General features: G+C 36.6%; 2 protein-coding genes across 2 annotated transcripts in view; one reads left to right on the forward strand and one right to left on the reverse strand.

Moving 5' to 3' along the window:
- Window positions 1-1,039, reverse strand: part of LOC107591126 (kelch-like protein 17) — a 10,979-nt gene extending 9,940 nt beyond the window's left edge. Inside the window, exon 1 of the mRNA XM_016280167.1 lies at window positions 988-1,039. Within this exon, the coding sequence (XP_016135653.1) occupies window positions 988-1,039 (52 nt within the window). The remainder of the gene's footprint in view (window positions 1-987) is intronic.
- A 4,624-nt stretch (window positions 1,040-5,663) lies between these two features.
- noc2l (NOC2-like nucleolar associated transcriptional repressor) overlaps window positions 5,664-25,697 on the forward strand; it is a 31,670-nt gene continuing 11,636 nt past the window's right edge. The window contains exons 1-15 of the mRNA XM_016280119.1: window positions 5,664-5,755; window positions 7,013-7,141; window positions 7,300-7,495; window positions 7,627-7,752; window positions 10,752-10,866; window positions 10,951-11,044; window positions 11,123-11,201; window positions 11,289-11,399; window positions 11,527-11,640; window positions 12,209-12,397; window positions 12,762-12,901; window positions 13,804-13,915; window positions 18,708-18,821; window positions 23,058-23,159; window positions 23,810-23,953. Coding sequence (XP_016135605.1) covers window positions 5,736-5,755; window positions 7,013-7,141; window positions 7,300-7,495; window positions 7,627-7,752; window positions 10,752-10,866; window positions 10,951-11,044; window positions 11,123-11,201; window positions 11,289-11,399; window positions 11,527-11,640; window positions 12,209-12,397; window positions 12,762-12,901; window positions 13,804-13,915; window positions 18,708-18,821; window positions 23,058-23,159; window positions 23,810-23,953 — 1,785 coding nt within the window. The 5' untranslated portion in view covers window positions 5,664-5,735. The remainder of the gene's footprint in view (window positions 5,756-7,012; window positions 7,142-7,299; window positions 7,496-7,626; window positions 7,753-10,751; window positions 10,867-10,950; window positions 11,045-11,122; window positions 11,202-11,288; window positions 11,400-11,526; window positions 11,641-12,208; window positions 12,398-12,761; window positions 12,902-13,803; window positions 13,916-18,707; window positions 18,822-23,057; window positions 23,160-23,809; window positions 23,954-25,697) is intronic.

Consider the following 25,697-nt stretch of genomic DNA (forward strand, 5'->3'; position numbering starts at 1 on the left):
CCCATATCGAGGGAGATTATCAGTGGTCTTGTGTGTCTTCCATTTTCTAATAATTGCTCCCACAGTTGATTTCTTCACACCAAGCTGCTTACCTATTGCAGATTCAGTCTTCCCAGCCTGGTGCAGGTCTACAATTTTGTTTTTGGTGTCCTTTGACAGCTCTTTGGTCTTGGCCATGGTGGAGTTTGGAGTGTGACTGTTTGAGGTTGTGGACAGGTGTCTTTTATACTGATAACGAGTTCAAACAGATGCTATTAATACAGGTAACGAGTGGAGGACAGAGGAGCCTCTTAAAGAAGAAGTTACAGGTCTGTGAGAGCCAGAAATCTTGCTTGTTTGTAGGTGACCAAATACTTATTTTACCGAGGAATTTACCAATTAATTCTTTAAAAATCCTACAATGTGATTTTCTGGATTTTTTTTCTCATTTTGTCTCTCATAGTTGAGGTATACCTATGATGAAAATTACAGGCCTCTCTCATCTTTTTAAGTGGGAGAACTTGCACAATTGGTGGCTGACTAAATACTTTTTTGCCCCACTGTAGCGAGTGTAGTGGTATAGGCCAGGTACACCAAGAGAGACAGGGGAGCCGGATTTAAACGCAAGAGCATTGGTTAAGGTAGGAACACACTGCAATTTGTTGCAACATCGGTCCCCTCAGAGAGAGCCTTCTCAAAAACAGGACAAATAATCACAGAGCGGAGAAATCGCATCATCACATCCAAGCTGAGGCATCTGATATTTCTGAATGCCAACCTACCCTAAAGACTAAAGTGTTAGGCTATTATTAAAGTTTATTAAAATGTTCAATAATAGTATCTGTGTATTTTTTTTTCTAACGAAAAAAAATGCATAAAAATAAGGCTTTTATGAAAACACTGAATAAAAAATTGCTTACCAACACACAAACCATTCACAATTGCTAAATTGGGCTAAAATAGAAGGCTCGGAGTGATACTAAATAAAGAGCCATTTGGGAGCCGTACGAGCCGGCTCTTCTAAGGGAGCCGAATCTTTGAAAAGAGCCGAACTTCCCATCACTAACACAGCAGTTTATCTCAAATCGAGGCTTTTGCAGAACACTGGTAGATTTAGGCAGTTTCCCGTGGGTTTGACAATACCATTATGGCCCGTTCACACATACAGTGGCCTATGGAGGGCGCTGAGTAGCTGAACTGTCCATCAAAGCAGGTGCCCTAAAGTTATTGGTACTGCTTAACTGGCAGTAGCTTTTGAAAATCTGATCACAAATGGGCTGAACATCTGATCAGAGTTCTGAGTCTTTGTGCTGTTGGACGCTAGCAGACGTTCCTACTTGACTGCTGTATTTAACTGTCATCAGACAGTGGATCACTGTCTGTACTTACATTAGTTGTCACCACATTTTATCATTTGCATGAACTTTGCTTGATTTTGATATGTTACCAATGGTCAATGATGTTCATGACACCGGAAACATTTAGAGAAAATGTAAAAAGCAGCATTCCCTAGAAGAAAAATGCACAAACTCAGTGTGAGAACAAATTAGTCCAGAGGTTGTGGTGTTAAGCAAGCAAGTTTTGATATGTATAATGGTGTTTAAATCAGTGCGTTGTTATTAGGTCTAGTGTATGATAAGTTCAGAATAGTTCATGGCTCTGAAGAGCCCACACTGTCCTGACTCATACCATCACACTCTAGTCTGAGGTTCAGTGGGACACACGAGCAATAGGAAAAACCAGGCACCTGCTGACCTGAGACCAGGACAGGGAAGAGAATAAAGCATGGAAAAAACATTAGGTGATGACAAACGGCAGGAAGGAAGGAAAGGCTTGAAAAGGAAGCTGAGGTAATGTACACATCAGAAATAAACACTACACAATACACCTTAAAGACCATGTGAAGTCAAGATTAGTTTTTTGTGACTTTTAGTTCATGTGTGTTAGCTTTGAAACCATCTAAATGGTAACGTGCAACAAAAATGTCATAAATGTCTTTTTGTTCACTCGGACAGCCATGATGTCGCTGAAGCTGGTTTATGCTGAGATAATTCATACCCCTTCTTTTGAAGTGTGGTCCCGAAAAATCTTCGTTTGAAGGTCTATCTGGCCCTTCCCCTTACCCCTCCAACCAAAAGAGAATCGAGACACTCCTACCCCTTCACGTGAATGCACGAAACGGAGGGGTAGGGGAAAGGGGAAGGGCTAAGGGGTAGAATTGGGATTGGGCTAAATCAAGGAAATAAAAAATTATTTCACAAGGGTTTTAAGAACTCTAATTCAAGCTAAAGCTAATTATGAATTAGCTGTTAGACATGCTTAACATCTGTGCATTGCCTCTAACAAACTTGGAGTTATTCGCCAGGCTGTAAATCCATCTTAATTTGTGCTTTCTTGGTTCACATTTCCTTTCCATACAGCATAATGGTGGCTTCAATGCATTTTGAACAACGAGTACAGAATCATAATGGGAGAAGCGATCCAGGCCGAAGCGCTCAAGCATTAAATATCATGAAAATGATCACTTCACAAATTCCCACTCATTTTACAGCTTATAGCTACATATGGTTTGCTCCTCAATAGTCAGTGGCCTTTTCTCACTGGCCCAAGGCCTTGAAAGCTTTTTCAATTTGGTCTCTTGTGCACGAAGACTCCAGCACACTCACTGAATAAATAAACCGGTTGGTTGATTATAAAAATGAAAGCATGTTCCAGCTGAAAGGACCAGTGGTATGGAAAGGTTGGACCAGGACACGTTGTGATGAGTTGGCCAGCCAGCTGCACTCATTCAATTCTCCATCAAAGGCATCACTATAGAAACCAAGGTGCCCACGGTAGCATGTGCTGGTATCTGTCATACACTTCACTTTGAGTGGGATGGAGCTGCGTGAGACATTTTAAAGGAGGGTGATAAATAGCATTCCAATTCCATTGCAAGATGCCATTTCTTCTATATTAGTGTTGAGGTGGATACTGTATTAAAGGAAATCAAATACAGCACCCAGCAATGGGATGTTTTGATGAATAGAACGATTAAAAGGCACTGTTTTCCTAACAATACCACTCCAACTCCAAAGCATTACTCATGTTACTCCAAATAACAGCCGACAGGTGAAAGAGCATGAAAAGTGCATGGAGTCATAGGCTCAGTATTTGTAGTTATACAAAGCAAACACTGCGGTCTGAAACCCGAGGTCACTAATAAACTGTTTAAACATGCAGAAGAGAAAAAACTGTTGACAATAGCTTTTGGTAGGCACTCAGCATAGGGTTTCTAAAGATGTCTCTGTGTGGCCCTTAACAAACAGTAACAAATTGAGACACTCCAGCATTGCTGCTGAATAAAAGTTGTATTATGATGGTTCATTTCAGGCAATGATGCATTTATCATAAGATACTCCATTAAAACTAAACTCCCTTAACTAAAAATGTCCGTCGTAACCATAGTAAGACCATTGCTACTAGAATAAAACTGTACTGTGTAAAATAAAAACTAATTAATAATAAAATAAATATATGACTGTAATAATATGAACATTTTTGAAAGCTTCATACACTGTTAGAAAAAGAAAGTATACTCATATTTTAAGATTTTACAGTAGTAGCAATAGCTGTAGTAACTGGTGTTTATCCAGATTGCATGATACATATAGAAATTGCACTTTTCTTCCTACATTCTAGACATTTACTGTGCAGCTAAAGACAATCCCTACAAACATCCCCAGTATCATTAAATCTGACTCAGCACACAGTGTGCCATCCAGACAGAGCATCTCTCCCCTCCTCCTCTGTTCTATACAAGTCATGCAGCACAATAACACTGAGTATAACCAGCACTACCTGATCTGATGGACGCCCTTTCCTTTAGTTTCGTTTCTCTGCTTTATGAAGAATATTTCGGATTGAATCCTAGAGTGCAGCGGTATCAAGAGTCCATATGAAAAATGCATGAAGCCTCAGTTTGGTGACGTAAATGAAAGCCGCAAGAGTGCTGGAGGCTGACGTCACTTTTTAAGGTCGCGCCGGATGTTTGTTTTTCTAATTATTTGGCTCTTAAATTGGGCTCTGATAAAACTGCTCACATCCAAACACAACTGAACACGGTGTCGTCGAGCAATTTGATAACCTCTATAATCGTTAAAAGCTACAACACAACTCTTAAATCACACCTCCTTAACTACAGTTAGTTAGTGATGGAAAGCCCGAATCATTTTCGCGAATCGGCTCCTTCGAACAGTTCGTTTCAAAGAACCGGTTCTAAAATAATTCAGCAATTATTTTACGTCATTAACTCAGTAGGTTTACACAAGGTCCCTGATATCATATACATGCTTTGCATATTACATGCTTTGAATATTCCAAGTAAACCATACGTTGGCACAAATGGCCGTTTATTACTTTTTTAGGTTACGTTTTCTCTCATTTAAAAACTATTTTTGAATGCGTAATACATTTCATTCATTAGAATTAATCTTACCAGTTCATTCCGACATGTCCTAAAAAAGGGGATTCGAGTTTCTGACGCGATTCGAATCGTTCAGAGTGGGGTTAATTGTCAATACGGTTGAACCGATTCATTGAAAAGATTCAAAACGTGGACTCAAAACAACGATTCGTTCTCGAATGGGAAATTGCTCAAACTCATTGTGCATGTATAGGAAATAAATGTCTGCTGTCCACGTATATACAATAACTACACGTAAAATCATACAATAGAGGAATACAGTATGTTGCCTTATATAGCAGTATAATAAGAATCTCTTAGCTGATCTCATATTTTCTTTGTTCAAAGGGGATACAGTGCAGACATAGAGATCAGTTGCACTGACAGCTGACAAATGAAAAGCATCGTTCAGCCCTCATAACATTTCAAACGCTTTATTAAACTACAGCACCAGACACGGAGAGGTCAATGCTCAATGCATGAGCTTTAAACATGATCAACTGACAAACTGATGTCTGAACAAAGAGCACAACAATACCATGGAGAAATGTCATAACACTGCAGCTTTGACACGATGAGCATGTGTTTGCATGACGTATATTTTTAAAGCTATGAAATGATAATTAAATAAATGTTGCTTTTATTGTCAGCTATCTGGATGAGATCAGAATGTAAACTCACCACCTGCCGTCGTCTGTGTCTGATTGATAAGACTCGTTTCTTTCTGTGTAGCGCTCTCTCCAGTTTTGTCCGTGTGTGATGATTAATTTTGATGCATGTAGTGATTTATTTAGCCGTGTGTGGTTAGTTGACATGCTACATCAAATGTCGCATCAGCTCCGATCTGCATTACTAAACATTTTAATGTTCTGTTGAATATGTCACGCCCCCCACAAATGTGTCTGGGCTTTGTTGTTACAACGGTGCTAGTATGTGTGCTTTGTCTACCAACCTTTGTGGTGGGAGACCTGTATCGGTGGATTTGATATATTTAGTGAGGTATTTTATATCATTTTTTTATTAATTTTATATATCGTAAGTGGCTGGAAACCTTCTGTAATTGGCAACAACAACAACAAAAATCCTGTATCACCTATATGTAGAGACAAATAAAGTCTGTTTATAATAATATTACCAAAAACATAAGGAATCAAAAACGTAGACATTATGACCTTTAGTTAAAACGACTGTGGGCTTTCGTTTTTGTTCTGTGTTTATTGCAAATGTTACGTTAACCAAGAGATCAACTCAGCTGAGCTGCCGAAAGCGGTGCATTGTGGGTATTGCGTCCCTTGCACGTTTCTTATCCAGCATGGCAGGGAAAAACAAGAGGTATGTGCCATTCTTAGCTATTTAACTTCGCAAGCATCATCATATGTTGTTGCTTGAGTTAAGGTACACCGAACTTGACTGTATATGGAGGTGTCAGAGCTCAATTCACTTCATATAACACGTATCTGATTATATATTTGACGATAGCTAGCTAGGTTTAACCACTGATGAACTCAAATTCAGCTGTCTTTGGGAGATCAACATGTATTACTCAACATTTATGGAGAGAACATGGTCGTATTGACCGTAAATATATAATAGTTAAGTCTAAATTCATTTTTATATTTTTCACCATAATCAGCTCCAAAATGAGTTTAGGAATAGTCTTTTTCTTGTGTACTAAATCTACATGTGCTTTTTAAGAGTTGGATTAATATTATTCTAATCTTGAGAAAATAAACTTTTGCTTTTGTAACTTAAGTATTCAGTAACCTTCCAAATGTAATTTCTAAAAAAAAACATTCCTTACATTTTCACTTTATAGTGGAAGGAAACCATGCTTCCTTGTTAACACACTTGAGTAATTTTTTTGCTATTAAAAAAGCTCTACGCATTACGAAATGAACAGCACTTTTGATTAATATTACAGTCATGTTGAAGTTTAGATGTCATGGATGGACCCTCAACTATGATCATTTACATGCTAGGGCCCCCCGTCCTAAATTTTTAAAAGGCAGCTATATACTTTCATATATAAAGGCTTATTAACATATATATAATGTTAATACGTATTATTTGGAAAATATTTCATTTATATTATGTTACATCATAACTTTTTTTACTCGCTGAAAGTGCTGTGATGTTAGATACGTTATTTAAAAAAAATTTTAATCAATAAAAATAATAACTAAATTTGATTAAAACAAAAATAGATTAAAATAAATCTATTTTTGTTTTAATGAAATTTAGTTATTTCAATTTAGTTAATTTTATTGATGAAGATATTTATTATTATTTATTTTTTTACACTGTTTTTCTCTAAACTTTTCCACAGAAATCCCCTAATCTAGAATGAGCTGTTTTATTCTACATGAAGGGGGTCACGTGACAAGCTATGACATGTAGTTGACTGAGATGATAAATCAAATACATTTCTTTTTTTCTTTTTTTTTTACTAAAAGGGTGCTTTGTAAAGCATTAATGTGCACATAAATGTAAACAAAACTAACACGATATACGTACTTGAGATGCAACTAGCTGAACACGTAGTAAACAAAAACTTACCGAATGCTTTAGTGATGTGCCATCTATGTGCAGGAAATTGGAGGATCTCAGTGTGGATGAGTTCATGTTATCTGGGTTTGATTCTGGTAAGGAAGATGATTGTGAGGATGAGGAATCAACACAACAGAAAGGGAAGATGAAGAAACCTGCAACTCAGAAGACGTAAGTATGGCCTTCGCATTTTAATGGTAATTCCAGTGTCCCATTTTTATTCCCATTCTCTGCTACATTCTACAAATGTTTGCTGAGTGTATGCTATTGTTAGCACTGGAGGAAGCTTGTGAGATAATGTGATCTAACTCTAATCAACTGTGTCACAGGTCTGTCGGAAAGCAGGGCAAGGCATCTGAGCACAAGGACCAGCTGTCAGCCCTCAAGAGGAAAGACCCAGAATTCTATGAGTTCTTACAACAAAATGACCAGAAGCTCCTGAATTTTGAAGACTCTGATAGCCTTGAAGATGAGGAGGAGGATGAAGAGGAGAGGATGTACCACAAACTCCCTTCTCAACTGGAGGTCAGTCATTTAGTTCTTCCTATGCAACAAATTATTAATTACTTTTTATACTATAAATCAGAAGTTTACAATTAGCGTGAATGTGTGTTTTCCTTGGAATATAAAAAATCACAGTTTTTATGTGACAATAGGAAGCTGATGATGATGATGATGATGACAATGACGAGGGGGAATCAGGAAAAAAGGATGTGAAAAAGCCTAGAGAAGCTACCAAAGTCACTGAAGCAATGATTGAGAACTGGAGAACTGGACTCAGGGTAACATGTTTATATGATCTTTTATTCAGTGTGTTTTTAGTTAGGAACTTTCAGATGATCAGTATGAGCTCTCATTCATTGTCAAAAGAGGATGCTTAACTATACTGGATGACCAGTGTGTTTTGTTTTTTTCCTTTTCTTTCAAGCTGTTATATGGATTTATATTTTATAGTAAATGTGACACCAAAAAACCCTGAAATTTACATTTTCCAATGACATGGTTAGCTGTTGATTTTGAAACTGCCACAAGGGGGAGATATTGTTATTTCTGGTAAAGAGCCACTAATCAGTGAAATGAATGTTGAGGTAAAGGAGTAGGACCCCATCACTACTGTTTAAAAGTTTAGGGTCATGTTACTTTTATTTAGCAAGGATGCACTAAATTGATCGAAAATTACAGTAAAGACATTTATAATGTTAAAAAATGCTTCAATTTTTTAAGGGGTCATATGATGCTATTTTAAAGATCATTATTTTGTGTATTTGGTGTAACAGAATTTGTTGACATGCTTTAATGTTCAAAAACATTATTTTTCAAATACTGTACATTATTGTAGGTCCTCTATGCCCCGCCTCTCTCAAACGCTTCGTTTTCTACAAAGCCCCTCCTTCTGACAAGCACAGTCTGCTCTGATTGGCCAGCTGACCCAGTGCATTGTGATTGGCCGAACACCGCAAGCACTCGTCGGAAATGTAACGCCCTTTTCCATAATCACGAGCTTCAGCTTTCAACATAAATGTAAAGACAGTACATAATGTCCTTCGTTTTACCATCAGTTCAAGCCCGAAAGGGGAGCAGAGTCGCGTGACAGACACAGTGATGATGCTCGTATGTATTTGCAGTACACAAGCCACGATTGGTCACTGTGATGTGACCCTGTCTCTCTCTCACGCACACACACACACACACACGACGCGATACTCTACACGGCGCAAAACTCTGCATTTGAACAGTCAATAGCAAATACTTAAACTATTAAGAAAACATATTTACAGTAGCTGATTCAGAAGCGCCAGATTGTCATAGCAAAGTCAGAATTGACCCATTTTTTTTAGAAATAGCCTTTGCACATCCAGCCTTGTAGGCTACTCTCCTAGGTTCACAGAACTGTCATCCATAAAATGCGTTGCACAAATTCGAACATCTGGGTTGTGCTGTTCTGTAGTAAATAAATCTTAACCGATGATTCCTCATTGCATCTACTTTCGGAAGGCCAAACACACAGCGTCTCCCTGACATAGCTGCATCAACACTACTGCGGTTCCTGAAGCCATGCCTTCTTTCTTTGCGTGAACATTTGGGTGGCATTACGCAAATATTTCCACATCGTGACGTAGAGATATGGGGAGCATGTTTGAATGAGGCGTTTTAGCCCGGTCTGGATCAGCCTTCTCTTTTAGATAGATTAAATCCTTTTGTGGGAGACTTTGAGCTTTGTAACTCTACAGATCTTATACATACACAAATATCTACATAACACACTAAAGAAAAGGAAAAATAGAAATCGCATCATATGACCCCTTTAAATAAATGCTGTTCTTTTGAACATTTTATTCATCAAAGAATCCTTTAAAAAATAGAATCACAAAACATTATGTAGTACAACTGTTTTCAACATTGATAAGAAATGTTAGCTGAGCAAATCAGCATATTAGAATGATTTCTTAAGGATCATGTGACACTGAAAACTGGAGAAATGTCTGCAGAAAATTCAGCTTAAACATTATAGGAATAAACTGCCTTTTTAAATGTATTAAAATAGAAAATTTTTAAATTATAATAATTATAAAAGCTGTATTTCTGATCAAATAGATGCAGCCTTGGTGAGCATAGAGACTCAACACTAAAAACACACACACTTTTGGATGATTGTGTGTGTGTGTGTATGGGTCAAAGACGAAAAAGGGTTTAAGCATAAAAACAATAAGTGTAATACTGCTTTAAATTGTTGTTTTCCCCCCCAAAAATTAAAAAGTTTTCTGTTTAATTTAATTGCAATTTTGTTTTTGTTTTTCTGTGCAAAAAAGAAATATACATTTTTCCCTGATTTACAGAAGAGACCCACTAAAATGTCGTTCAGTGTAATAAACTTGTCAGGCATATTTACAACAAAAATCAATTTGACATTAAAAGACTAATTACTTTCACCCCAAATACTACTTAGTTGTAATTTTACATTTCTAAAATTTGCCACTATCCTAGGTCTTTTAAAACACAATAAAATTTAATATGCTCTCTTATTCTTTTATATATTTTAATATGTACACGTCAGAATAAGCATGTTGTTTGAATTTTTACATAAATATTGTGTTACACTGAATGACAATATAACATTATTTCAAGCAAATTTTGACATTTTATCCTCCAAAACCTTATTTGAAACCTTAATAGTAGACACTTGCATTTAATGTGCTTTCTGCGGACATCTTAATGTCTTTAACCCATTTATATATATATATATATATATATATATATACAGTATATATATACACCTGGACCACAAAACTGGACATAAGGGTAAATTTTTCGAAATTGAGATTTATAAATCATCTCAAAGCTGAATAAATAAGCTTTCCATTGATGTATGGTCTGTTAGGATAGGACAATATTTGGTCGAGATACAACTGTTTGAAAATCTGGAATGTGAGGGTGCAAATAAAAAATCTAAATATTGTCCAAATGTAGTTCTTAGCAAGGCATATTACTCATCAAAAATTAAGTTTAAATATATTTATGGTAGGAAATTTACAAAATATCTTCATGGAACTTACCATGGATATCATTACTTAATATCCTAATGATTTTTGGCATAAAATAAAAATCAATAATTTTGATCCAAACAATGTATTTTTGGCTATTGCTACAAATATACCCGACTTAAGACTGCTTTTGTGGTCCAGGGTTTTGCTTCAAATCAAAGTTTGTAATGTTTGCAATTTAATCTGGAAGATTCATGGTTTAGAACTCTTTAATTTTTTTCTAATGTTTTTCTTTCCAGAAAGAGCCCACGGCTAAATTGATTAGGGACATCACACAAGCCTTCAAGGCTGCCGTGGCTACAACGAAGGGCGACTCTGAGGAGCTGTGTCGATATACCATCTCAGACAGCGCTGGTAACTAACCGGCTTTTTTAGAACACTTGCATACAAAACCGAATATGTTTAATGTGTTCACTGACAGCCTGTTTCCAATTACAGTCTTCAATTCCCTCATCCTGTTCTGCATAAATGACATGCATGCAGCTCTGAACAAAATGCTGAAGCTGAAAGCTCCAGAGAAAGGCCAGAAAAAGTAACAGCTCTGTTCCTCTTGCTGTATAGATAGATGTTTGAATCAGTCAGATTTCTTCACATAATATTGTGTTTTCAGATTAATACTTCCATCTTCAAGTCCCAGGTGGCAGAAAAATCAGATTGATATTAAGATGTATATTGCCGGTGTTGTTCAGGTAGATGTTTCCCTACATTTTTTTCTTCTTCTTCTTTTTAGCCAGTACCTCAATCCAAGTGTTAACGTGATATACTTTTTCTTTCAGCTCCTCTCCAGTTTAACCCAGTCCACAGTTGTAGCTGCAGTTCTCCGTCATGCCAACCAGATGGTGCCATACTACCTGTGTCTGCCAAAACAGTGCAGGCACTTTCTCAAAGTAAGCACTGCGAATCAATGACGCTAACTTAAAGACAGAAATGGTGCTCAGTGCACTGACATGGATGTTTTTAATCAAACAACAAAAAAAGGTCAGCATCTGTGGTGTTTTTCGTTTGTGACACTAGAGTCTCATCAAACACTGGAGCACAGGAGAGGAGACTGTAAGGGTCCTTGCCTTCCTGGCTCTCAACAAAATCTGCCGAAACAAACAGGAAATCTACCTAAACTCTGTTCTTAAGGTAAGTTAGATTTTACAACATATCAGTTTATTTCCCATTTGATGAGATTTACACTAAATATTCCTGTCATATATTGTTGTTTTCTCAAATAACATAAACAGCAAGAGAATATGAGTTGACAAAAATAATTGCTCGCATACTAAATTGAGTTGAATATTGCAATTGGTAACATATTTAAAATGTTTTTAAAGCCTTTTATGCTCACAAAGGCTGCATTTATTTGATCAAAAAAATAATAATTCTGTGTTGGCAAATCATCATTACTCCAGTCTTCAGTGTCACATGATCTTTCAGAAATCATTCTAATATGCTGATTCGGTTCTCAAAAAACAAAACAGTGTTGAAACAACTGTTTAATATTTTGTAATAACAGTGATACTTTTTCAGGATTCTTTGATTAATAGAAAAGAACGCAATAGAAATCTTTTGAATCATTATAAATGGATTTGCTGTTACTTTTGGTATATTTAATGTATATTTGCTCTTCATATAAAATATGAAGAAATGCTAAATATGATGAAATACTAGTGAAGATGTTCATTATTAACAGTGAGTTTTCTGTTTGCAGCAAATGTACATCGCCTACGTAAAGAACTGCAAGTTCACGTCACCCAACACTCTTCCCATGATTAATTTCATGCAGCGGACTCTTGCTGAGATGTACTCACTGGACACACAGGTGTCCTACCAGCATGCCTTTATTTATATCCGTCAGTTAGCCATCCACCTCAGGAACGCCATGAATTTGAAGAAGAAGGTAGTTAGAAGTCTTGACCTGTATTTTTCTGTGTAAAAAAAAAATGACTATGTGAAGTTAAAATGAAAATAAAATTGATCACATTTGTTTTCTCAATCCTGATCTTATTGTGAGTGATTCATCTGTGCTTGTTATTCCAAAGAAAATTCTTCACTTTTAAAATTGCTGTTTAAGAATTGTTTGGCATTGTTGCAGCAAACTCTCATGCACACACTTTTCACAATCCAATCAATTCTTGATAAAAAACAAACATTTTTCTTCTTTTGGATTGGATCACTAAGAAATACGTCCAATATATTTTTTGCAGATTTATCAGCTTGTCAGCTTATCGTGATCCATGTTTTTCTGTTTTGTGCATCCTCAGGAGACATATCAGTCCGTGTATAACTGGCAGTATGTGCACTGTCTGTATCTGTGGTGTCGGGTGTTGAGCACCATTTACCCCAGTGAGGTTTTGGAGCCGTTGATCTACCCACTGTGTCAAGTCATCATCGGCTGCATCAAGTATGATTGAATGTTTTTTTGTTTATTTGTTTGTTGTTGATGTTTTTTGCGTTTATAGTTTTTTGCTCAGCATCTTTAAAGATATATTTCACCCACTTTGAGTATATTACTCGAGTCAAATGGGCCAGTGTGTTGCTTTTTTTGTCATTTTTGGAGAGAAAGTCGTTAATGTAGGGCAGTATGATTAATCAAAATACAATCGAAATTGCGATATAGTTTGGTGTGATGATCAAATACATGCACTGCATGTTTCAGAGTAAAGTGCGGCACTGTGTTCTTAAAGTACAATTATTATATTTCTCTCAAGTACTCTAATTTACAGTGAATAATACAATAGTGTTTTTTTTGTAATTTAAATGTTTACTTAGAAGTAGTAATAATAATAGTAATTATTATTTTCTAGTAATATTTAATGGTTTATTTAGTAATAATAATAATACTAATTATTATTATTATTTTATAGTTTTAAAGTATAGTCACAAAAATTGTGCAGCCCTACAAACAAGCACAGCAAGCTGAGATTTTTAAAAACATTTTAAATCGCTATCACAATAAAAAATTTTATCAGAAAAATCACAATTACATTTTTTGGGGGTGAGCTACTTCTGTAAATGACTTTGTGAGTTACTGGCTTGACAATGTTTTTACCAGCAAGTGGCGCCATTAACCACATTTAAATTTACAATTCTCAGTATGTCGATTTGAGCTCAGAACTTCAGCTTTGAATATTGCATTACTTTTCTGTCTGCAAAAGTGAAGACCTAACAAAAGATCAATTCGGATATTAAAAAAAATTATGCTAAAAAATCCACATTATTTGTTCGCTTACAGAACTACTGTTTTCAGTTCATCTCTATCAAGTCATTGATGGCTCCATTATGTGTTTGTGTGTGTATTTGTAGGCTTGTGCCCATCTCTCGGTATTACCCTCTGCGACTGCATTGTGTCAGAGCGATCATCCTGCTGTCTGCCAACACCAAGACATACGTGCCCGCCCTGCCCTTCCTGCTAGAGGTGAGAGTGGCATGTCATGCCGTCATCAACTGTTTTGATGTCTCCCTGTGTCTCCCAGGCTGCCTTGAATAAACAGGTTCTTGTGTGGGTGGACGTGGTTTGGGCATGAGTTCTGTACCCATGGCGTTTGTCATCATGGTCGTCCTGCTTTTTTACTGTTAACTATAAAAAGACTTCTCCATGCTCTGACCTTTCATCACATTTGAAGTACAATTACAAGAATTCTTCCAATGAAGAATCTACCAACTAAAGGGTCAATTTATGCGGTCAACTAGCATATCTTTTATACTTTAATATATGTTGTTGTTTTTTAAGTAGATTAATAAAAAAATGCAAGGGGTTAGCATGCTGTGCTTGTGCTGCTAGACTGTTAGTGCTGTAAATGTAAAGAAGTTGCCTGTATTCAACCTAACCCAACATCCAAATACACTACTGTTCAAAAGTTAAAATAAGAAACCTTTATTTAGCAAGGACTTGTTAAATTCATCAAAAGTGACAGTAAAGACATTTATAATGTTACAAAAGGTTTTTGTTTTAAAGTGGACATAACACACAGTTTTTCAGGGGGGGGCTTTGTCATGTTTTGAGACTATGGTCATGTTTAGCATGAGAATCCAACTCTTTACAGGGCTCTACGCTTACTTTTCTTTTTAGGAGCACCTTCTAAACAATTATCCAAAATTGTATCAAAAAGTAGCCTTCCCATTACGAGGTGATATTTGACTCCTCTAACTTTATTAAAAGTATGTAATCTTTTGTCAAATTCTTAAAAAAATTATATTATATAAGCTTTTTAAAAATTGTAATTAAAACAAGTAGAGTAAGAAATATAAGTTACCAATCAAATTAAATCAGTATTAACTAAATTAATTTGTAGAGGTGGCACAGAAGAACACAAAAGTGGCTTGGTGCACTTTCAGACATTTAATGAGGCTCAGAAGTGGAATGAGTGCAATTAAATCCATAAATTCACGATGATATTACTGTTTTAAATATACAATTTTGAATATAGAAATATTAAATGATTTAAATAACTGAAAAGATACTTTTAAAATGAAACAAACTGCCAGCAGGTGGTGGTAAGTCACTGATTTTTATTACTGAATCACTCATTCAATTGATTCATTCGAACAGCTGATTCATTCAGGAATGAAGCAAGTGGCTGTCTTTATGAATGGGTAATCATGAATCACTGACTCACTAGATTCATTTTTTTTTTTAAAAACGTTCATTCGAAACACCGCTGTGTTTGAATGGAGATGCGCAGCGGCTCCGCTGTGTCTTTGTTTTAAACTATTTTCCACGATGAAATAGAGCAAAATCAGATAATAGTGTTATAGTCAGACAATGTAAGTCACTTAATATTAATTTCGTTTATTGAATTGTATTGTATTAAATCAAATTCACAAACTCCTTTAAAAATCATTAAAAGCTGGCACTCATCTTAGTTCATCTCGATCTCACATCTATAATCAACGAATCTCTCTACACTGCGCAATTGAGCAGCACAACTGTTTTTAATATTGGTAATAAGAATCGTTTCTTGTGCACCAAATCAACATATTAGAATTATTTCTGAAGGGTCATGTGACACTGAAGAATGGAGTAATGATTCTGAAAATTCAGTGTTGCCATCACAGGATTAAATTACATTTATACATTACAGTATATATATATATATATATATATATATATATATATATCTGTATATGCGTGTGCAGTGTTTTCCCTAGGTTTACGGCTTGGGGGGGGGTAGATTCCGTTTTTTTTTCTTTTTTTTTTCTGGACTCCTTTTTAATGGTTAAATTACATTTTATCAATCAAAAAGCATGTCTAATTAATTAAAATCATGAAACTTAAACAATTTAACATGAATTTATTACAAGTTTAACAAATATTACGTTTCGTGTATATGTATGTATGTATATATATTTTTTTAATCCAATTAAAGCAGCCACTTTTTGGGGAAAAAAATACTTCTTTCAAAAACATAAAATAAAACGAACTGACCCCACACTTTTAAACAGTAGTTTTTAGCTATTTATGAAAACTCACATTTAACCACTTTTCACAATCCAATTAATTCTTAATGGATAAAACCTCCAACTTGTAAATCTCTCAGATTACAGAACTATCGTGGGTTGTTAAAAAGAATCTGAATTCATATTGTTTTTGAACATGAGAGCTTGTACAATACAGACGCTCCCAAACATCACATCTGAATGGGGTCTGGTGGAGCCTAATTATACAGATTAGCCGTTCCGAAAACCCACCCACAAGTCACTATTGGAAAATTAAAAACCAAAAAGTAAGACGCAACAAGCTACCTAAACGGTCGACAAGCTTTGAATTAAAGACTAAAAGATAAAAGACAGCAGAGATCAGAGTATGCGGTCTGCATGAATGCATATCCTAATGTGTGCGAACGCTGTGTGTCTTCGTTTTTGGGAGAAGTAGAGGTCACAAACTGTCAACATTTTCCACAGTGTGAGGCGGGTGACAAAACGTGTGTTTGTGTGTGGCTGGCGTGGGCCCCTGCGGTGACAGCTGCTGTGAGAATAGAAGCGTGGAGGCGACAGCAGCCGAGACCAACGGAAGGGAGGGATGGGGACAGGGGGACGGGGTGGGGGCTGGTCACTGCTTGGCTCCGATCTCCCACCAGTCCTGACCATACTGCAAAAAAGCCTGGGGGGGAAGAGCGTACGTGTGTGTCCGTGTGTGTATCTATGAGGGAGGTCTGTGGTTCTCACTCAGCTCTAAACGTGTTGCGCAGACCACATCCTGTGTCAGTGTGGCGACTGACTCCCACCGACCCCCTTCTTGCTCCCTGTGTTTATTTGTGATGCAGTCCACTTCCTGTTTTCCGCGCTCATGTTAAAAATTATGTGTGCAGCACCTCTTTATTTTTCTCTTTTCCCGCTCTTTCTCCCTCTCTCTCTTTATCTGTGCTCTATGATTTCAAGCTTCCTGTTGCAGTAGCCCCTGAGCGTATCAGGTTGGGACCATGAGCCACCACTTCCTCCTGTGTCCCGCAGGCCGACACCACATCCGTTGTTTGCACAGACCGGCCGTCCATGAGCACATACACACACACACACACACACATACACACACCTCGCTGGTTCTAGATGACCTCGTCAAGCACTTTCAACGGCTCTCAAATGTGGAAGCACAGAGAGAGTTATGGGAGAAGTCATAGCCATGTATCAAAGTATGCAGGCTGACTGCATCTTTCAGTTATTATGGAGAAAGTAAGTAATGTAGTAGTTATAATATCTAAGTAGTAGTTATAGTGAAAAGCATTCATTCTAAAGGTCTTTGCACACTGAGTCTGAAATTCTTGTCTGAAATTTTTGCACGTTAAAAAATAAATACGACCTCACGTTGTGTCAATCACGTTTACACACTGCCTCCGAAACTTTCGTTCGGCATAAAAAAATTCGGATCAGGTTCGATTCTCTGCTTTTTCACATCCGTAGCAAGCATTTTGGTAGGAAAGGATGACAAATATGAAAAAACGCATACGAAAATTTTGGACTCTGTGTGCAAAGACCTTTATATGTTGCCTGCAAAAATGTGGATTATGAGAAAAAAATCTATTTTTGCAATAATTCTCAATAATAATCATTTATTTGATAGAAAATACAATAAAGATAGCAATATTGTAAGATGGTTACATTTTAAAATAACTGTTTTCCGTTTCAGTATATTTAAAAGTATAATTTATTCCTGTGATGGCAAGGCTGAATTTTCAAACAGTCTTCAGTGTCACATGATCTGTCAGAAATCATTCTAATATGCTGATTTGGTGCTCAAGAAACATTTCTTATAATTATCAATGTTGAAAACAGTTGTGCTGCTAAACATTTCTAGAAAGTTCAAGAGAACAGCATTTGTTTGAAATAGAAATTTTGGTTTTACTGTCACTTTTGATCAATATAAAGTCCTTGCTGAAAAAAAAGGTACTAATTTCTTTAAAATTGTAAAAAAAAAGAATTAAAAAAAATATATATATATATATTAATTTCTATTGAACAGTACTATAACTCCAAGATAATGAGCAAAGAGACAAATGAAACAAAAGACAACTGCTTAAATGCATCTGATAAAGGACTGGATAAAGACCGCCCCTCCTCCTGACTGCAAACAGAATGGTAGTGTAAATAAAAAAAAATAATAATAATTTCAGACCTTGCAGGTCTCTTTGTAGCAAACCATTTAAATGTTCATATTAAATGCTATGCTGCTGTTTATCACTAGGTTTATCCAATTTGATAACTTGTACCCTATTTGTTTTAGGGCCATATAAATGCTGCTCATCTGATTTTATTTTATTAAAAATAAAAACACACTTTGGCCCCCTTTTTTTCCTCATACTACTACTTTTTTCAAGATACTCCAGGAACTTGTATCTATTGTTTTGTGCATTCATTTATATAATTTATCTCATCATATTTATTTTACTCCTGTAGATCAGTTAATGAAGAAGTAGGTCATCTGTATGTTTCGTGTTATAATTAGCCTCAATACGATGGAAAAAGGGGTTAACCATTTGAGTGACTTTTTGGGTGGGAAGCTACAGTTTAAGAGCAGCTTCCCCAACCCTTGTCTGTACACCTGAGTTCGATAGTTTACTTTAAGTTACTATAAGCCCTTGAGTTATTCTCTGGTTTTTGTTTGTCTGAATAATCAGTGGGCTACTGCTGTAGTCTTGTTTTATTTGTGTTTTTGTGTGCACGCATGTCTGTGATGCGGTGCTCTGATGTATCTGTTTTTTCACTCTGCTCCTCAGATCCTCCAGCGGGAAGACTTCAATAAGAAACCAGGCCGCATGAGTATAAAGCCCATCAATTTTGCAGTGATCCTCAAACTCAGCAAGACCAATCTCCAAGAGAAGGCTTATAAGGTGACACATCCTGTACTACTTTGAGTTTCAGACCTTCGTAAATTCTTCATGTTCTTTCAGTTTATGACTATGTATGTATACTAAGCCTGCCAGAATTACCACATGTGGTTAATTGAAACTATTTAATGCGCTTAATACTTTAAAGGGATAGTACACCCAAAAATGTACACTTTCTAAAAGCATGTGGACTTTATTCCTTCATTCTTCTGAAGTTGTATGATAGCTTTATGTCAGAAACTGACTAAAATATTACAAATTTTCTCAAAAAAATCTAAAATCTTTACTTTCATACTTGCTTTTCTTGGTGCTTTCATGGGAGTTCATGAGAAAAGTGACAATGTATAATTTGCAGAAAAAAATTAAAAGCTTAACACTTTTTAAAAACGTAATCATTTAAATTGATTAACAGCCCTAATTCATACTGAGCATGTTCAGTTTTCAGTTAATATATAAATATATAATTTTGAATGATTGATTGATTTTTAATAAGGTATACAACATTTTTTATGTTAAATCTATTATGCTCACATAGGTTGCATGTATTTGATAAAAAAAATCCAGTAAAAATAGTAATATTTTGAAATATTATTACAATTCAAAATTGGAATATTTTAAAATATAATTGATTCCTGTGATGGCAAACATGAATTTTCAGCAGCCATTACTCCAGTCTTCAGTGTCACATGATCCTTCAGAAATCATTCTAATATGCTGATTTGCTGCTCAAGAAGCATTATTGTTACATTATTATTACTTATTACTACAGACGTTGAAAACTGTGCTGCTTAATATTTTTGTAGTAATGAGCAAAGAGTCATATTAAAATGAAACAAAAGACAATCACTTAAATGCATCAGATAAAGTACTGGATAAAGATCGGCCCTCCTCCTGGGCCAGGAGCCTGTCGTGTCTTCATGCTGACTGGCTGTAACTGGATTGAGGTTAGGAGATGAAAGCCCGAACACACTGCTACACAGGCTAAAGCGCCGCGCGCCCTGTCGCTGCCAAGAGGATTGCCACACAAGCTGCAGGGATTATCCTGCTCTCCTGGTTGGCACGGGGAAGCTTTGCAGTATGTTCACCCAGGCCAAGTCACCGCAGCCACAGGCCCCCCGAGACGCCGCTCCACCCTTGCTGTCTGGGATCTCTTGTCTGACTTATTAAATCTTAAATATTTCCTGACTAGTAAGGGCAGTTACGAGCTGGGTTTTCCCATTTCCATTGCGGAGGAATGTGTTTGCGAAGGCTGCGGCTGTGAATTTTAGGTAGGGCAGAGGATTTAGGTCCGATCCCTGCACTAAACCGGGTCAGGATTAGTGTGAATGCTTGTATGCCAGGTGTTGAGTAGAGATGTGAATACTCTGTGGGGGGCTGGGCAGCCATTTCTGTGTAGGGCATAAACTGATTGACTGCTGTTTTTTCCATGCGTGTTACCTCAGGAACAGGTGTCATTTGTAATGGACATTATTGCTACTGGGACTGGCTTTTCTTTTGTATTTTTGTGTTAGATTGACACAAAAGTTTTTGAAATTCATGCTTCCCATCTGTAAACGCCACCAGTATGTCTCCAACTTGAGATACGTTTTTAAGTACATCTACACTACCGTACAAATATTGGGGTCATTACGATTTTTTATTTTTAATAGAAATTAATACTTTTATTAAGAAAGGGTACATTAAATTGATCAAAAGTGACTGTGAAGACATTCAATAAGCAATCTTATAAATAAAAGATTTACATTTACATTTAGTCATTTAGCAGACGCTTTTATCCAAAGCGACTTACAAATGAGGACAATAAAGGGCATAAATGGAGGTATGATTTATATTTAAGATAAATTTTATCAATGTTCAAAATAAACACTTTGAACATTGATAATAATAAAAAAAAAGATTCTTGAGCACTAAATCAGCATATTAGAATGATTTCCGAAGGATCATGTGACACTGAAGACTGGAGTATTGACTGCTGAAAATGCAGCTTTACCATCACAGGAATAAATTACACTTTAAAATAAATTAAAATGGACATTTTAAATTGTCATAATATTTTAAGGTATTACCATTTTACTATATTTAAATGCTGCCTTGGTGCATTTGTGACTTCTTTTACTACAGTTTTTCAAACGGTATTGTACAGTTACTCAAGCAAGTTAACTAGGTTAGTTGAAAATACTACTGCCTGTTGCCCTGTTTGTTTTTAACTTAACTAAAACCCAGTGTTCTTGAAAATGTAGTGCTAACAGTGCCAAACTCTGAACAAAGATGTTTGTCTAAAAATTAAAGGGATCATTCAAGTTCAAATTGAGCTTTATTGTCATTCTGCTACATGTGTGGACGTATAGTGGAACGAAATGTCATGTCTCGCAGGACCACGGTGCTACTGTACATACTAATCAAACATAAATATAAACATACAACATTAGAAGTATAAGAAAAAACAATTATAGACCTATACAAACTATTTGACTATACATACAGTGGGGCAAAAAAGTATTTAGTCAGCCACCAATTGTGCAATAGTTGGTTATACATACACATAATCTGAGACTGTGCAAGAACTTTACATAATGTACATGAAATTGTGCAAAAAATATATTTTAGGGGAAGCAGCGCAGAGTGCAAGATGATTTGAGCTGAGAAATCAAAATTCCCTTTGATCTTTTGACAAATGAAGTCATTGTACTATAAAAACGTTCTGTAAGTTTCAGAACTCAAAACGTTCTTGTTAGTCTAAAAACAGCTTATATTGAATCCAATCTGCCAAAATGACAGCTTGTGGAATGTACCACTCTATGATGTAATAGTGTGGCTAAACACCGCCTCCACAGAAGAAGATTGACATCACTGTCTGTTTAGCCCCGCCCACTGATTTGCACATGCAGTGTGAATAACGAGAGAGGCGATCGAGCAGGTCTAGGCAGAAACCAAACGATTAAGATGCTCCGAAGACACAAGGCACTGTGCAGTGCCAAGTTGTGGAAAAACAGTCTTTGGTTTGCCTTTCAGAAAGCGTCAGTAAGAACTCTGTTCTTTGTTTACTTCATTTTACCGTGAATTTGTTTACAAACAAAGCACAGTTGTACACAGGCTTTTAAAAAAAAATTAACTAAAAGACGATGCTGTGCCGTCTATATTGGATCTGGCAGTAATGTCACAACACACAAAAATGAGTAACTGTTTTTATTGTGTGGTCACTATTGCTGTTAAACAGATCGTTTGATAGGGGTATTTATGCAGTTTCAACCTAAATCACCGCAGCGTCCATCTGTGTAGGAAGTAGGCTGTCAAACATACACAACTGTTAGCCAATCATAGCAGTGTGCGTTTACTTCCGAGTCTACAATCCACCACGCCTATTCAAACAGCGTTCTGTTGAGGGGGTCAAAAACATGGTCCCAGATTTTGATAACATTGTAAGTGGACCTCAGAGAACAGTACAAAATAATTTAAAAAGGCTGTTGATGTTCGCCCCTTTAGATCCAAATCCAACTATTAAAAATGAGCATAAATGGATGTTGTTGAAAGCCTGAAACAAATTCTACACAAGTTATGTGAACGCAGACAGTCCTAGCTACCCAAGTCTAATGTCAGACCACATTTCACGACACAGGTACGTGTTACATTGCAAGCAAGACAGGCTATAGGGGACGTTAGCTTAAACCGTTTTCTTTTTCTCAAAGGTAACTGTGCTACCTTTGGGGCAGGTTCACACAGAGTGCGGTTCTGCATTTCAAAACATGAGGTGCAGGGCAGTATTTTTATTTTTTTTAAGTTAGATATATTGTAACTTAAGTGCAGTGTTTTTAGAATGCTGTGTCATGTGCAGGGCCATCATTTGGGCCCTGCGCTTTGACGGGACCCCCCACCCCCACCCCGGGGTGGTCACGAACAGATCAAGGGGGCCCGCTCCCTTCCTCGCACCAGGCCCCGCGTCAGCTAAGGACGGCCCTGGTCATGTGAAGCACTGCAGAAGGCGTGAGCGCAGTGGTTAAAGACATCAGTACAAAAACGCAAATCTGTGTGGTTCTAATGGTTTAAAGACAACCTTGCTAAGCAAGTTCACTAAATTCAATATATTGATAGCAATTTTCCTGAAATCTGCATTAACACATCCAGTTCTATGGTGTAGAAATTTGAAGGTAACTCATCATCCCCTGTTCACATAGTATGTTTCTGGGCCGTGAATGCATCCTATGTGTTGATTTGTGAATGTTTGTGTTTTCACTGTTTCAGGATGGTCTAGTGGAGCAGTTGTATGACCTCATTCTGGAGTACTTCCACACACAGGCCTGCTCCGTTGGCTTCCCTGAGCTGGCTTTGCCCACCATCGTTCAGGTACTGTTCTCACTCTTTCCAGAATAAGCTTATTCACTTTCCTTCCTAACATTTACTACAACGCTAACAGGTCATAATAAGTTAAAGTTATGGAGCGTGCTCAGCAGTTGTATTTAATGGCTCCTTTTAGTCCTCACACCTCAACCTACACATCCCGACACTTACCCTAGTGACACAGCACACACATATACCACAATGTTCACACTAACACAGCACACAAACACACAGGCTGTAGGAAAAAAGCCAGCTTCTTTCACCATCACTTCTTTCAGCCCTCTCTCTCTCACACACACACACACACACACACTCTGGCCACATCCTCTGTTCTGGCCAAAACCGAGCTTTCCTCACTGCTGTTTAAAAATCTGGTTTTTAATATTTATTCTTTTGGCCCAGTCAGGTTTATTTATAATATCCACTCCCGTTTCTTCTGTACTTTTCATTGGCGGAATTAAAAAAAAAAAAAAAAGGAAATTTAATCTGTACAGACTACAGAGAGTTTCTAGAGATATATTAATGTTTCTCTTTGAGGATAGTTAAAAATTCTTCCTGCATGTGGCTCTGTGTTCACATAATTTTTGTGATGTTTCATTTGTTTGCTCTTTCCCCTACTGTCTCTCATGCATGCTCTCTCATGTTGGTCTCCTCAGCTGAAAGCCTTCTTGAAGGAATGCAAAGTGGCCAATTACTGCAAGCAGATGCGCCAGCTGCTGGAAAAGATACAGGAGAACTGCAGCTACATCACAGGGCGAAGGCAGAAAGCTGCTTTTGGCGTGGCTGATGTCACGGCTGTGGTGAGTATATGAAATTGTGTAGCGTTTTTTTTTTTCAAGTCCCACCTTATTTTTCAAATGTTTTTTCACTTGAAAATTCTTGTAGATGAGTATACCGCCTTTCCTATCTCAATTTTATAATTCATGATGTTATATATCAATTAAATATTATTGTATTTATTAATTTTTATATGTATTTATAAATGTTATAAAATGTGTTATATTTAATAAAACAGTACAATTAATGAATACTTTTCATTCAAATAATTCAAATAGTGTTATATATTATTATTATTATTTACATTTATTTCTGCATTTGTAATTTTTGTACATTCATGCCATCTCTATGCAGCAGGGTTATTTTAATATCATATAACTGATTTTTTTTTTCATTATAATTTTCATTAAAAAAAATTAGTTTTTCCTGTTTTCATTTTAATTTTGGTTAAAATTGTAATTGTTTTTGTCACTTTTATCAGATTTTGCTTTAATCTATATTTTCATTAGTCTATGTTTTTGATATGCTTTCAATTTTATGTCAGTTTTAGTTATTTTAGTGCATCAAGATAAAATAAATGAACATGATAAATGTTGTAAATGAAAGTGAGAATTTGATGTTTTAAATTTTATTTCAGATAAAGTTTTTATTTTAAGTAACAAAATTAGTTTTATGGTTTGAGATTTAGTTAACTATAATAACATTGCTGTGCAGCATTAAACAGTCTTCTGTACACCTTTGCACACATTGTACACCTTTATGTATTTTTGTTTAACTGCAGTACTGCAAGTGTTGCCATCTATAAATCAGGAGTTAAAAACACACACAGGTCACGGTAGCTCTTACATTGTATGTCTTATTTGTAGCTCTTGTCTGAATACAGCTGATGTGTTAACTTCTTTAGCACTCATTGAATGAGTTCTAACATTTTATCAGTTTGTTTTGATTCGTTCCGTCAATCCAAGGATGTTTTTTTTTTCCCCCCCTCCACTCTGAGTTTTTTCCAATTACACAGTGACCATAACAGCACTTCTAGTCAGAGACTTGTGAGCTTTGGGACCAGACATGGCAGTCAGATGTTTATTTTAGCTGTAAAAGCAGACTGTTATCCTTGCAGTTCCTCCTCTTTCCACCCACCTCAAACACCACCCTGCCTTCCGTCCCCTCGCAGGTGACTGCTGGTCGCCCACAGTCTGTGTCTGTGTGTTCAGAGCCCTGTGTGTTTACTTGTGAACACATCTGAGTGTGTGTTGCTGTGGTCAGTTGAAAACAGCATGTGGCGGTTGGCCTGGAGCCTAGTTGACCACACCACCTGTAGGTCAGGAAGTGCAGTCACAGTTCCTCAGACAGATACACGCGGCCATCGTGGCACGGAATGCTATTACGACCGTAGCCTGACGCAGGGTCGGTGGCGGATGTGAGAGCAGATGAAAGTAATGGAGCGGAAAGCTTTCTAATGCTGTTTCTCTCAGCGAGAGACTCAGAGGAGGATGAGCAGACGTTAAGTGCTTCGTCTGTGAGCGTCTGCTAACATCAATCCAGTAGCAGACTTTGTGCTCGCTGAACAGGATTATTGTAATTACAGAAAATGTCACTGTTTTCATTAGTTTTGTTTTCATTTTAGTTTACTTTTAATTAGTGTTGGTGTAAATGTTTTAATATATATTTTTGAATTTATTTTAAATTTATTTAGTGTCAGGATTGTTTTATCCATATTTGTGACCCTGGACCACAAAACCAGTCATAAGGGTCAGTTTTTTTTAAAAT

The sequence above is a fragment of the Sinocyclocheilus grahami genome, unplaced genomic scaffold (assembly GCF_001515645.1).
Source record: "Sinocyclocheilus grahami isolate Dianchi unplaced genomic scaffold, SAMN03320097.WGS_v1.1 scaffold137.1, whole genome shotgun sequence".
Taxonomy (NCBI): Eukaryota; Metazoa; Chordata; class Actinopteri; order Cypriniformes; family Cyprinidae; genus Sinocyclocheilus; species Sinocyclocheilus grahami.